Source organism: Cucurbita pepo, chromosome LG16 (assembly GCF_002806865.2).
Source record: "Cucurbita pepo subsp. pepo cultivar mu-cu-16 chromosome LG16, ASM280686v2, whole genome shotgun sequence".
Classification (NCBI taxonomy): Eukaryota; Viridiplantae; Streptophyta; class Magnoliopsida; order Cucurbitales; family Cucurbitaceae; genus Cucurbita; species Cucurbita pepo.
Window position 1 is genome coordinate 4,813,890 of NC_036653.1, and position 13,904 is coordinate 4,827,793.

At 30.4% G+C, this 13,904-nt stretch overlaps 1 protein-coding gene across 1 annotated transcript; it reads left to right on the forward strand.

The window, feature by feature from the left end:
* The first annotated feature begins 789 nt into the window (after positions 1-789).
* LOC111777296 (auxin-responsive protein SAUR50-like) lies at positions 790-1,639 on the forward strand. Its single transcript, XM_023656834.1, has 2 exons — positions 790-1,358; positions 1,454-1,639. The coding sequence occupies exon 1, from the start codon at positions 853-855 to the stop codon at positions 1,297-1,299; it is 447 nt and encodes a 148-aa protein (XP_023512602.1). The 5' UTR covers positions 790-852; the 3' UTR covers positions 1,300-1,358; positions 1,454-1,639.
* Positions 1,640-13,904: the final 12,265 nt, after the last annotated feature.

Consider the following 13,904-nt stretch of genomic DNA (forward strand, 5'->3'; position numbering starts at 1 on the left):
TACAAATGGTATCAAATTCAGACACCAGACAGTGTCTAGCGAGAACAAAACATTCTTATAAGAGTGAAATTTCTCTCTAATAGACGCATTTTAAATCCGTGAGACTAACGACGATACGTAATGGGCCAAAGCCTTATAAGAGTTTTAAAACTGTAAGACTAAGAGTAATACGTAACAGGTCAAAACGGACAAATTAAATTTTGGCAGTATATTTAATAAAAATGTTACATTTATAATTGTCACCACATGAGCCACATGACTTCTATTTTGAGAGTATGGTTTGAGATATAGAATGATATTATTTAAATCATATCTTATAAAAAGAAAAGGATGCTTATGACATTAAATTAATTTTATATGGACATATTTATCCAAAAATTTCAAATATTATGGGACCAACTTTATTGTATAAAATAATAAATGATAACTAAATTATATTCATTGAAATTTTAAATTAATAATTAGTAAGAATAATTTTATTTAAGTGATTTTTAAAATAAAATAAAATAAAATATCCACAAATTACTAAATTCTAACAAATAACGGAAATTGATTTATTTATGGATTTATGGTTTAAATATTGTTAAAAAAATTCCCGAGAAAAATGTTAAATGGTTTAGTGTATTAAATATTTTTTTAATTTTAAAATAAGGTTTAAAAATTAAATTTATAATTTAAAATAAAGAAAAAATATTATGGTAAATATGTTGAAGTTGAAGGGTAATTTGGTACACTGGTACTTATTAAGGCTTCGAATCTTGTATGATACATCCCCGCAACATACTGCGCTAAGGGCTATCGTTCTCTTTCAATCACGCTCTCCCTCTGCAACCTTCGCCGGAGAAAACAAAAATGTCGTCGGTGGTGGCGAAAAGCAACAAGATCCGGAGCATTGTCCGGCTCCGACAAATGTTACAACACTGGCGGAAGAAGGCACGTGCAGCGGCCTCCAGAGCACCGCCGACTGATGTCCCCGCTGATCACGTTGCCGTATGCGTTGGCAGTGGCTGTCGGCGATTCATTGTCCGTGCGTCCTTCCTGAACCATCCGATCTTCCGGAAGTTGCTCTCACAGGCTGAAGAGGAATACGGCTTCGCTACGCGAGGTCCTCTGGCGCTTCCGTGCGACGAATCGGTTTTCGAAGAGGTTATCCGAGTCATTGCTCGCTCCGAGTTGAATAACTCGTCGCGAAGTTCGAGTATCAAGGATTTGCAGAGGCGATGCGATAAAGATGTCAGAAAAAACCTCGAGTATTTAGGCGAATCGAGACCTTTACTGTACGGATTCGCTGATAGTTGAAGCGTTCGAGTGGCTGAATCGCCGCGGATTCGACTCGGAAATCGCTGAATCTGGTTCCGGTAAGTCGATACGTTTTTTTTTTTTTTTTTTTTTTTTTTTTTTTTTTTTTTTTTTTNACAAATATCACACTGGTAATATTCGGATCATACCGAAGCTACGGTCCTCCTCTGGTCAGATTCGGCCAGAGAGACGGCCCGACGGGCTTTAACGGTTGCTTTAGCGAGTCAGTCTGCTATGAATCAGAGCCTGTAAATGCCTTAATGAGGCCTCCATTTACTTCTTGCGTAGAAAATTGCAGACAAATATATGTATATACTGCGCTGTGCATTTGTGCTTAAAATCCTTTTCTATTGTTCATTGATAGAATAGTTCAAATTTGTATGTGATAAAAAATGGCCAAAGTGATCAAGATTTTAGGTCAAAATCGTCTGTCACAGATCGAACCACAAACTTTCAAATAGAAATTTATGTTTGATCCAGTAAACTTGTACCATTTGAGTTTTGTTTAATTTAGGTGGATTGATGTGATTCATACCATTAATGTTTATTGATTGAGGAGTGAAATTCATAATCAATCATATTAACAATAATTAATGTATAATTAAAGAGATTTAAATAAGAACAGACAAGTGGGAATTAAAGTCAACATAGAGTCTCTTTTTTCACTTTAGAAGAAAAAGTGTGAAAAATTAAAGCATTCTTTGCTTACAATTGCAACCTTAAAAAATGGTTCATAATAATTGCAATTTCTTTTTCTTATGAACTTTACCAAACAATCATTTTTTCCCCTCTTTTTTTTTTTTTTTTTTTCCCTCAAACAATCATGAACTTCACTAAGCGGTGAATCAATATCATCTCTTAATTTACCCTTTTTTTTTCAAAAAAAAAAAAAAATTGTTAACTTTCTAGATTCCTGTCATGAATACTTGAATTGATTTTTTTAATCTCTTCTAATTAAAAAGAACTATTTAGTCTTCATCAACCAACTTTACAAATTTAACACTTCCTTAAAATTAAATTAAAAATGAAGGCGTTATTTAAATATACTTTTAAAAAGTAGAATAAAACAAAAAAATTATGAGTAAAAATAAAATAAAATAATTATCGAAACGAGCGTGAACAAAACTTAATTACATGTGACATCACATTAAAGGTTGGTCTAAAGCAGTAGAAAAATGTATGTTAATATATTGGTCTAATCCAAATGATTCCACCCACCATAGCATATAACATTAATTTGATTAATCATTCACTTCCTTTTCTTTTCTTTAAGTAAAAATATGTTCCACAATTACTTTTTTTCCTTTTATCATTCTAAATAATATTTCCATTAATTATATTTAATTAAAAAAATTTACCCAATTTTATAATCTAGACCAATTTAAACATAGTTGAACTGTCTAATCTAGATTCGAATCTCTAATCTCACTTCATATCTCAAAGTTACAAATGTATTTAATATACGATAACGATAATTTAACCGATGTGAACATAACTCAATGATAATTAATATATATATATTTTTTTAATGAGATTCGAGATTTAAATTTCTACCGTAACTCTAAAAAAAATGTAAAATTTGTAATTAACTTTTGAAATATAAAATTAGAAAAGAAAAAAATTAATTTTTTTTAACCTAATGTAATTGAGATTAGGCCTTAAATCACGGCAACCCATGACAAAAAAAACATATAATAAAGTATGTTTTAGTCTTCTTTCTAATGAGTAATCTAGCTGGAGAATCAATAACAACAATTATTGAGTCGGTCATATGATATTTCACCTGATTTAAATATATATTTTTAATCGAGAGGTCCGAAATTTAAATTAAACTCCTACGTATAATAATAATAATTAAAAAATTAAGTATAAATATTAGTTTTATAATGTACTTTTAGCTTTGAACGAAGGCTATAATGGTCTCTTTTTAAAAAGAGAGAACGACAAAAACGTTTTAAGAATAGAGAGACCAAATAAACTAAAGTCGAAAGTAACAAATGTTAGACGAACACGACACTCCACAATGGTATGATATTGTCCACTTTGAACATAAGCTCTCATGGCTTTGCTTTGGACTTCCCAAAAGGCCTCATACCAATAGAGTTAGTATTCCTCACTTATAAACCCATGATCATTCCCTAAATTAGCCGATGTGGGACTTCCATCATCCAACAACAAAACCAAAAAAATAATACAACAACGATCAATGACGAGCAACAAGTGGCTTCCATTGAAATCCAGAGAGTTGTGTTCCATATCTCTCGAGAACGAGTAAATACTTTAATTACATAAAGAGTTCATAACAAAAAATGCTTAATTTTTCGTGCTCGTACTATGGTTAAACGACCCACTTCGAATAATTCATAATCTTTAAGAATAGTTATAACGTTATGTAGTTTTTTGTAACGTTATAAGAAATTGTTCACTCTTTCCGCTGTTTCATAATGTTTTTCACGAACAATTTGTTGTAACATAGTTGACGTTGAATCTTAAAGATCTACGGCTATAATAGATACATTTGGCAGCTAATTCTCTCGATATTAAAATATTAACTTATTTAAAAATTTAAATATTAAGAAATTGTCTAATAAATTTATGAATAATAAAAAAAAAAAAAAAAAGTTAAATATGTGTCCCTTTTGTTGTATACATTTTCTATTATTTGTAATTCTACCCTTCTATTTTATCATTATTACACAAGTATCCCTTTTTCCATTAGTTGACTTAAAAGATAAACAATACGTTGACTTCCACTTTGAAATGGGTCCAACGTTGACACTTCAAAAATTGCTTGGTAAGGACCTATAGATATTGGAATTTACATTTTGGGGACTTCTAAGTTGTATTAATTACGTCATCCTAGGTAACGACTCTGGATCGATGTCACTGTCATTTTATCTGTATAATATTCTTTTTTCGTCTTTGTAGATGCCTTCCAAATTGCACTATTCCTATTCTCGTTAAAAATAGAATTTTGAATCACTAAAAACAAAGAATTACACGTCAATGTAGCAGTCCAAGTCCTTGTCCGCTTTAACCCGTTACATATCGTCGTCAGTCTCACTGTTTTAAAACGCATATGTTAGGGAGAGGTTTCCACACCCTTTGGAGATCTAGCGTCCTTGCTGCCACACCGTCTGGTGTCTAGCTCGTATACCATTTGTTACAACCAAAACTCACTGCTAGTGTAAAGAATGCTTTGTTTCCTTCTCTTACCAATGTTTTAACAGTCAATTACTGTTGAGCGACACTCACGTTGACATTCATCAACCATTTTTACAATTTACTTTCTTTATAATAATTTCAGCTCGCGACAAAATCTTTTTCATTTTTTATTTTTATTTTAGTAGAAATTTATTATTTATTTATTTTATAAATACAAAAAAAAACTCACATTATTCGGTTATATTGTTCTTTTATAATTATAAAAAATTCAAGATCCATTTAATACCCAAATGAACCAAATTTAAAAAACAATAATGTTTTTGTGGAAAAAAAAAACAAAATTGATTGATTTATTTATTTATTATTATTATTATTTTATATATATGATGGAAAGTAGACAATTGAATTGAGTGTCTAAATAATAATAATAATAATAAATAAATAAATAAATAAATAAATATATATATATATATATATATATATATATATATATATATATATATATATATATATATAATTTTTTTTACATAATTTAATGTACGAACCCCTTCTATTTTAGTAGTCGATTTTTTAGATAAAACAACGACCTATAAAAAATTTACTTACCAATCAAACTTATTTACTATTTGACCATTCGGGTTAGGATCACTCGGGAAGAAAATCCCGGTTTAGCTTTTGTATGAATGCAAGATTATATATTCGTTCATATCTCCAACGTTTCTTTCAGGGTTTTTACTTTTAGACTATGTTGAGAAGTCTCGATACAAGTAAAGTGGATAGTGTTGTCAACCACGATTAGATTGGAGAATTTCCACCCGACATGTAATTAAATAGTTATTTAGAACGAGAATATTTAATGTAAGAACCAATAACGAGAACGGAACATGAGAGGGTTGAATTTAATTAGTTTCCACTTGTTGGATGTTAACATAAAGTAGTATTCAATCACAAGTTGCATAGGAGATGTAAACCACTCTATGTATCAAACTAAACTCATTTCTTTGAAACTAAACCCATTTACTCTTATTTTTCAGGTAAAGGCAAGACTCCTACGGGGTTGTCGGGTCAGTTGCTGTATGCGTGCGGGTCGTGGGTCATGTTTCTGGGCGTGCGTCCGACGGGTCGTGTTTTACGACGGGTCCGAGTGGTTACTAGGGTTGCTATAGATGTCTGGGTCGAGGGTGCAGGCGTCTAGCTGCATGTGTCTAGGCCAAGACTGTAGGTGGATCCGCGAGTCCCGTTTTTGGCATGCGTCCGATGGGTTGTGTTTTGCAACAGGGCTGAGTGGTTACTGGGTTGCTGCAGATGTTTGGGTCGAGACTGCAGGTGGATGCCCCGAGATTGAGTTATGATAAAATTTTGAGTGATTTATTTTCGTTTAAAATGGTTATGATATATATACAGTAACGACTTTGAGATAAGTAGAAATCTAGGGTTGTTATATCAACACGTAAACAGGTGAATATTCAAATTTTTTTTTTAATCATTTAGTTGATTATATATGTTTTAATTAGTTGACCTATATATTCTCAAGTCAACACGAAAGACAGAGTTAATATGTCTATTTGTATTTTATAATTCAAAATAATATTTTGACTTTATTTATTTATTTCGTGAATTTTGTTATTTAACAAGAAATTGCTTTCTATATTACAATCACGTGGAGCTTGATGTTCATCCTTTGTATAACTAGCTAGCACTCACATGTTATGCATGTGCTATTCTTAGAGGCCAAAAGGTTAATTTATACAATTTCAAGGACTAAATAGCAAATAAGTCTAAACTTCGTAGACTTTAAATATAATTTATATAAGATATCATTATATCTATTAATATAATACTTTTTAAAAAATAAAAGAAAGGATAGAAAAGATATTAAAAATAATAATAATTAGAGAAATATATATATAATGCATGTATGTATATGTATGTATGTATATATATGTATGTATGTTATATATGTATGTATGTGTGTATGTATATATGTATGTATATATGTATGTATGTATATGTATGTATGTATATATATGTATGTATGTGTATATGTATATGTATGTATGTATGTATATGTATGTATATGTATGTATGTATATGTATGTATGTATATATGTATGTATGTTATATATGTATGTATGTGTGTATGTATATATGTATGTATATATGTATGTATGTATCTATATATGTATGTATGTATATATATATATATGTATATATATGACAATAATGAAAAAGAATTACACAAAAAAGAAGAAAATAAATTCCTCTCAAAACTAAAATATAAATTACATCAATTCAAACTCATTTTAAGGCCCAATTTCATAAACAAGCCCATTGGGCCTTCAAAGAACGAACAACACAAAGAATCCAACAAAAACCAATCCAACGGTCAGGATCTCTAACGTTAAGGACCGTACACGTAGCATCCTTAGAATCCGGAAATGACAGACAGGTGATGGTATCATGAATCCATAAGTGGGCCCGTCCTATAACAGTACAGATTTTGTACTCTTGCCATTTAGTGAAAAGACNGAAAGGATAGAAAAGATATTAAAAATAATAATAATTAGAGAAATATATATATAATGCATGTATGTATATGTATGTATGTATATATATGTATGTATGTTATATATGTATGTATGTGTGTATGTATATATGTATGTATATATGTATGTATGTATATGTATGTATGTATATATATATGTATGTATATATGTATGTATGTATCTATATATGTATGTATGTATATATATATATATGTATATATATGACAATAATGAAAAAGAATTACACAAAAAAGAAGAAAATAAATTCCTCTCAAAACTAAAATATAAATTACATCAATTCAAACTCATTTTAAGGCCCAATTTCATAAACAAGCCCATTGGGCCTTCAAAGAACGAACAACACAAAGAATCCAACAAAAACCAATCCAACGGTCAGGATCTCTAACGTTAAGGACCGTACACGTAGCATCCTTAGAATCCGGAAATGACAGACAGGTGATGGTATCATGAATCCATAAGTGGGCCCGTCCTATAACAGTACAGATTTTGTACTCTTGCCATTTAGTGAAAAGACGATAATGTCCCCAGCCCTTTTGCCTTTTTCTGCACAAAAAGCTATTATTTATTTATTTATATATTTAATTATTTAAAAAAGAGCGAATATTTGGATCTGTGGCAATTTGGAGAACCAAAATCGGGTAGCCATTTGAAAGCAACGTTGCTTCTGCAACTTGCCACGTGACCAACTTGACCCCTAACTCCAATTTGCCTTTAATAATATATATATATATATATACCAAATAATTATTTTCTTTTAAGAAACATTAGTATTTTTAAAAATTAGATTAAAATTTTAAAAATGTCAGTGTAAATCTTATTTAATTAACTTCCAAATTAATTATTATTATTATTATTTACTTTGTTCCAATTTTCAACGTTATTATTATTATTATTATTTTCTCGAATTCTGATAATACATTTGAATATTTGTACTATAGTATTATATGCATGTGACATCCATATGTGAATGTTATACGTTTTTTTTATTAATATAAAACCAAACAGTTTCATTATTGTCTTTTCCATTTTCCATTTTATTATAATATAATACAGATACGCCAAAATTCTTATAAGCTTCTAATCATACATATCATCTGTGTTGGTTTGTGTTGGTTTATGATGACAGTTCGTCGAGTAGGTAATATAATGTATTGAATTTAGATTCTTTTAAATTAATTCGTCACCGGAATTTTTATATATTTTTAATTTAAGTGAAATATATGGAATAAAATAAGGATAATAAATAGATAATTGGAATTTAGAAAATGACAAAATTGGAAAAAAGAAAATTCATTTTATGGGTTTTATTTATTTATTATTATTATTATTATTATTATTCTTTTGAATTTTGTTTGTTGAGAATTTGAGGTTGGAAAGGGAGAATGAAAAAGGTTTGAAAATGAAATGAAATTAATAAAAAAATAAAAATAATAAAACCCGACAAAGTCTTACTCCAAAGTAATATTTCCTTAGATATGATCCCGACATGTCGTCCCCCACCGTAGATATCGATCACTGCCCCATTCCTTCGCCCTTCCACGCGTTTTCATAGTATGGAATATTTTATTTATTTATTTATATCCATCTTTATTACTTCTTTTGAAAATATATATATATATATATATTCTACATTAAAATTTTCAAAATTTATGCTGAAAAATAATTTCATAATAATAAATATTGTCCGTTTTAGTCTCTTACGTATCGCAATCTATCTCACGATTTTTAAAGTGCATCTGCTAGGGAGAGGTTTTCACAAGCTTATAAAGAATGTTTGGTTCCCCTCTCAAACAAACGCTCTCACAATCGCACTTTTAATGGCAGCAGACTTGCGATTGTGCAGCACTCACTTTCCAACGACAAATGAGGTAAGCCAATTTGTTCTTACGTCGCCTACGGCCAAGCGACGTATGCTCGAGCCTCTGTCCTCGATTTTAAGAGAAGGTTTTAGAAAACGAAGGCAGAGATAGATTTTTGAAAGAGACGTTATATAAGCAAGGAAGAGAGAAATAACAACGGCTCATAGTATATAACCTTAGGTATGGAGAAGTTGACGAGATCTCACGGTAAATCTTGACTATCATTTATTAAAAAAAGTTGTTTTCTCATTCGGAACATGATTCTAAATCATATGTGAATGTTTTTTTTTATGATCCAAACCCTATCAACATCGGATGTTTTTTTTTTAACTGACATCTTTAAATAATTGTTGAGATATAATATTTGAAGAATATATTAGTTACAGAATATATCTCAGATATTATATTTTAATATTATTTTATTCTTAATATTTAATTAATTTATATTTTATTTTTGAGTAAATAGGAATGAGAACCTTCTAATTCTATTTCTATTTTTTATTCTTAATAATAATAAAAAGATTATATAGTTTAATTTGATTTTTATCATTAACACCGTGGTATATTTAGGCGCTGATAAGAGAAAGTAGGTACAAATTTCTCGGTCTTCACATGGGCGACACGATTAACTATACACGATTGTGACGTTCTCCGCCTCAACTAAGGTTTAGAGTTAGTTAAAAATGGTGTGTCAAGTGACGACATACCAATATACGAACACATTAATGAACATATCATCAACATGACGTTGATGTATACTCGAATTGGACGACTTTACGTCGTATAATCGATCGATGTTGATGAATAATAATTTTTTTTAAATAGTTTATTAGTCAACTTGATCATAATTTTTTTTTTTTTTTATGCTCTTTTTCTTGAAATTGATTGAAAGATAACGAGAAATTAAATTTATGAAATATTGTGTAGTTGGATTTCAATTCATAGTCCTTTGTGTTTCTCCTAAAGTGTGGGCTCTATTATTTTCTTTAATTTGGTAGGGGCATCAAATTATTAAATATTACCCATTAAAATAATAATAATTATTTTTTTTTTGCGCAAAAAAAACCCTAATTTGATCTCGTGATTGTTACAACCCGTGAAGAACGAATATAAGAGAGACTTTTGAAAGATACCCCATAATGAGTCGATGACTTCTGTCCGAGGTATAGAATATTAAAATTATATATGATTTTTTTGACAACGGAATGTTTTAGGTTAAGTGGCTGTCTTCGGTAAGTAAAACTGTGACTCTATAAAGCGAATGAAAAAGTGAAAAAAGTACTACGAGCTACTTACATGACCATGGTTGAAGCGTGGGATGAGTTAAAAGAAAAAATGAACCGAAAATGTTGCCCTAGTAGTTATCGGTACTTGACTCGGTCATGAATTGAAAAACTAAGTCTGATTTAATAGTAATACTAAATTTGTTTACTGAGACTTATTTGAATTAACTGATATTTAGGAGTTACATAGTGTGTAACAGCCCACCACTTGAAGATACTGTCTTCTTTGGACTTTCTCTTTCGGTTTCCTCTCAAGGTTTGTTAGGACACGTTTTCCACACTCTTACAAGGGAGGCTTCGTTCTTTTCTCCGATCGATGTGAGATCTCATAATCCACTCCTTTGGGAGCCAAGCATCCTCGTTGGCACACCGCTCAGTGTCTAGCTTATGATACAATTTGTAACTGCTCAAACCCACTTCTCTCCACTCGATGTGAGATCTCATAATCCACCCCTTTAAGGAGCCAAGCATTCTCGTTGGCACACCGCTCGGTGTCTAGCTTCTGATACCATTTGTAACTGCTCAAACCCACTTCTCTCCCCTTGATGTCAGATCTCATAATCCACCACCTTGGGAGCCTAGTGAGAGGAGCTAAGCATCCTCGCTGCACAACACTTGGTGTCTAGCTATGATACCATTTGTAACAGCCCAAAACCCACTTCTCTCCACTCAATGTGAGATCTCATAATCCCCTCCTTGAGAGCCCAGATCCTCACTAACACATCGCTCGATGTCTTGACTCTAATACCAGTTGTAACGGTCCAAACCCACCTCTCCAATTGAGGTGAGATCTTATATAATCCACCCCCTTAGGAGCCTAACATCCTAGCCGGCACACTACTCAATGTCTAACTCTAATACCATTTGTAACAGCTCAAACCCACTACTAGCCGATATTGTCCTTTATGAACTTTCCCTTCCAGGCTTCCACTCAACGTTTTAAACCGCGTATGTTAGGGAGAGTTTTCCAAACCCTTATAACAAATGATTGCTCCCCCTCTCCAATCGACGTGGGATCTCAAACGGGATAGTAATATCATTACAATCTGTGGCTACAAACCAAACCAAAACAAAGCAAAGAAGATGCATTTAATATGCAAAAAAGGGACCATTTTTCCAACCATGGCAGCCTTTCTTTCCCCTTCATTATCTTCTTTTCTCTTCACTTATTTTTTGGTCCACTTTAGTTATAAAACAAACCACACAAACACAAAGCAATGGGAGAGATTGAATGGTGGACAAAAAGGTAGAAACTTGAAAAGAAAAAAGGGTAAAAGGGCAAGCAATGCCAGCTTTGTATAACCCATTTTTAACAAATCTTAAGGAAAAAGTGTTCTAAGTACTTTTAGGGTTTATGTTTCGCCAAATTCTGCTCGAGATTTATGCCACTTTTGGACCTTTATGCCCTTCACTCCGTCGATGAGTTGAGTTTTGTGTATAGTCTCGAGTTGTGAGACTGAATCGACGTTTAGTTTGTAGATTTATAAATAATCGCTTTAATAACAGGTAGGGAATATATGTGTTTGAAACCGACACTTTTATGCTTGCCCTACCACATAACATGCTTGAATTTAGTCCATCTTTCAAAAATTTTATTTTCGTTCTTATATATTTTGAATTATTCAATTTTCTTTTCATACGAGAATACCCTCTAATGGTATATACCCAAGATTTAGATCAGAATTTTAAAATCGTAAGGCTGATGGCGATACCTAGGGTCAAAACGGACAATATCTTTGTGAGATTCCACATTGGTTGGAGATGGGAACGAAACATTTCTTATAAGGGTGTGAAGCGAAGACGCTAGCCCTAGGGGGAGTGGACTATGAGATCCCACATTAGTTAGAGAAAGAAACAAAACATTTCGTGGACCGAAAATGCTGGCCCTCCAAAAAAGACACTCTTTGTTGGTGTACGTTTATTTACTATTACTCTCATTCAGATGTGGTATCAGTTCATTCCTATGACCCTATTTGATACGATCGTGACATATCACAAAATTATACAAGACCATTAATCCAACTCACGTAGAATTAAATATTAATATCAAAAGTTTTTTTGATCTAATAATAATGATTTAAACACTTGTTTTTCTAGTAAACTCCAACACAAAAAGGATCCAATCCAAACCCTTAAATTTCCCATTCTTAAAAGCTAAAAATTTTGGGATTATCAAATGCACACATCCAATCACATAAAAAGGATTCATATCAACAATAAATTACATAAATGCATCTCACTTTATTGCTTTGAAAACAACATCTTTTATATATATATATATATATATATATATAATTGAAATATTCAAAAATCTAAAAAAATATTAAACTTTCATTAAAAAAATATTAAATTTTAAAATTTTTTAAAAAATATTAAACCCTTTAAAATATACTCTTAAACTTAAAAAAAGTTTTATTAATACCATTTTAATTTCTTAAATATTTTTTTAGAGTTAAAAGGGTATTTTTCAAACCATTAAAAATATTTTTTAATTTTTTTAAATGATATTTTGATTAATTTAATCTTAAAAAAAAATATATCCTCCATTATTTGGTTACCCATGCTTTGGAAAACGATCCTTGATGTGAGGAATTTTTAGCAATTTGCTATTTTTTATTATTATTAAATTACAAATTTAATTAAATTTGTATGTATTTAGTCTCGTAGTTATTAAAAAAATAATAATTATATAAAATTAATATATTCGTGCGTGATAAATTTAAAAAATTATGGAAGAAGTTTAGACATGTTAGACACAAAATTAGAAGTTTTAAGATTTATTAAATACAAAATCGATAATAACTTAATTGATTAAAGATACTGTAACATCGACACGTCATTAGTAAGCGATTGATTGAACTATGACTGCTTAAGAAGAAGTCAACTATGTTACTATAAAAACTAAAACAAAGAAAAATTAATAAATAAAAATTGAAAAAAAAAAATTTATATTTTATAGAATGAATATGACCCGACAATGGTGTCACATGCAAAAGTATATGATCCAATCCAACCACAACAAATTTTTTTTTTTTTTTTTAATAGACATTAATAAAAATGGTGCCATATGTTATTTTCTGATTGGATTATTAGTAATTAAAATATTAATTAGTATTTTTTATTTTTTTATTTTATTTTTGTCACTAAACAAAAATATAGTATTTAATACGCCATAAAAAATTTACAATTTTTAAAAAGTAAATTTAAATTTAGAATTAACAATTTATTCATACTTTTTAAAATTATATATATATATATATATATATATATATATATATATATATATATATGTAATTATTAAAGTCTAAAGATCACATGGATAAAAATTTAATGATCAGATTTGGCATTTCATGACTCTGATATTTTTCTACGGAGTTCTTCTAGGATGTATACGCTTAACCATAGAGTTTCTATGATTGAGCTACCCGAAAGGAAGATGCACTTTGTTGATATAGATAATAAGTGTTTTTTAGTCTTCTTATTTTTAGGACCGCTCTCATTCGGATATAACCTCAGTTCATTCATGTGAGATCCCACATCGGTTGAAGAAAGAAACGAATCACTCCTAAGAATGTGAAAATCTTTTCTTAGTAGACGCGTTTTAAAACAGTGAGGCTGACAACGATACGTAACGAGTTAAAACAGAAAATATCGGCTAGCTACAGGCTTGTGCAGTTACAATTCATAATACCCAGTGTCACACTACGTGACCAAAATGGTATTTTTAATCT

Excerpts from the sequence above, each read along its gene's own strand:
- LOC111777296 (XM_023656834.1), top strand. The coding sequence starts at position 853 with ATGTCGTCGGTGGTGGCGAAAAGCAACAAGATCCGGAGCATTGTCCGG.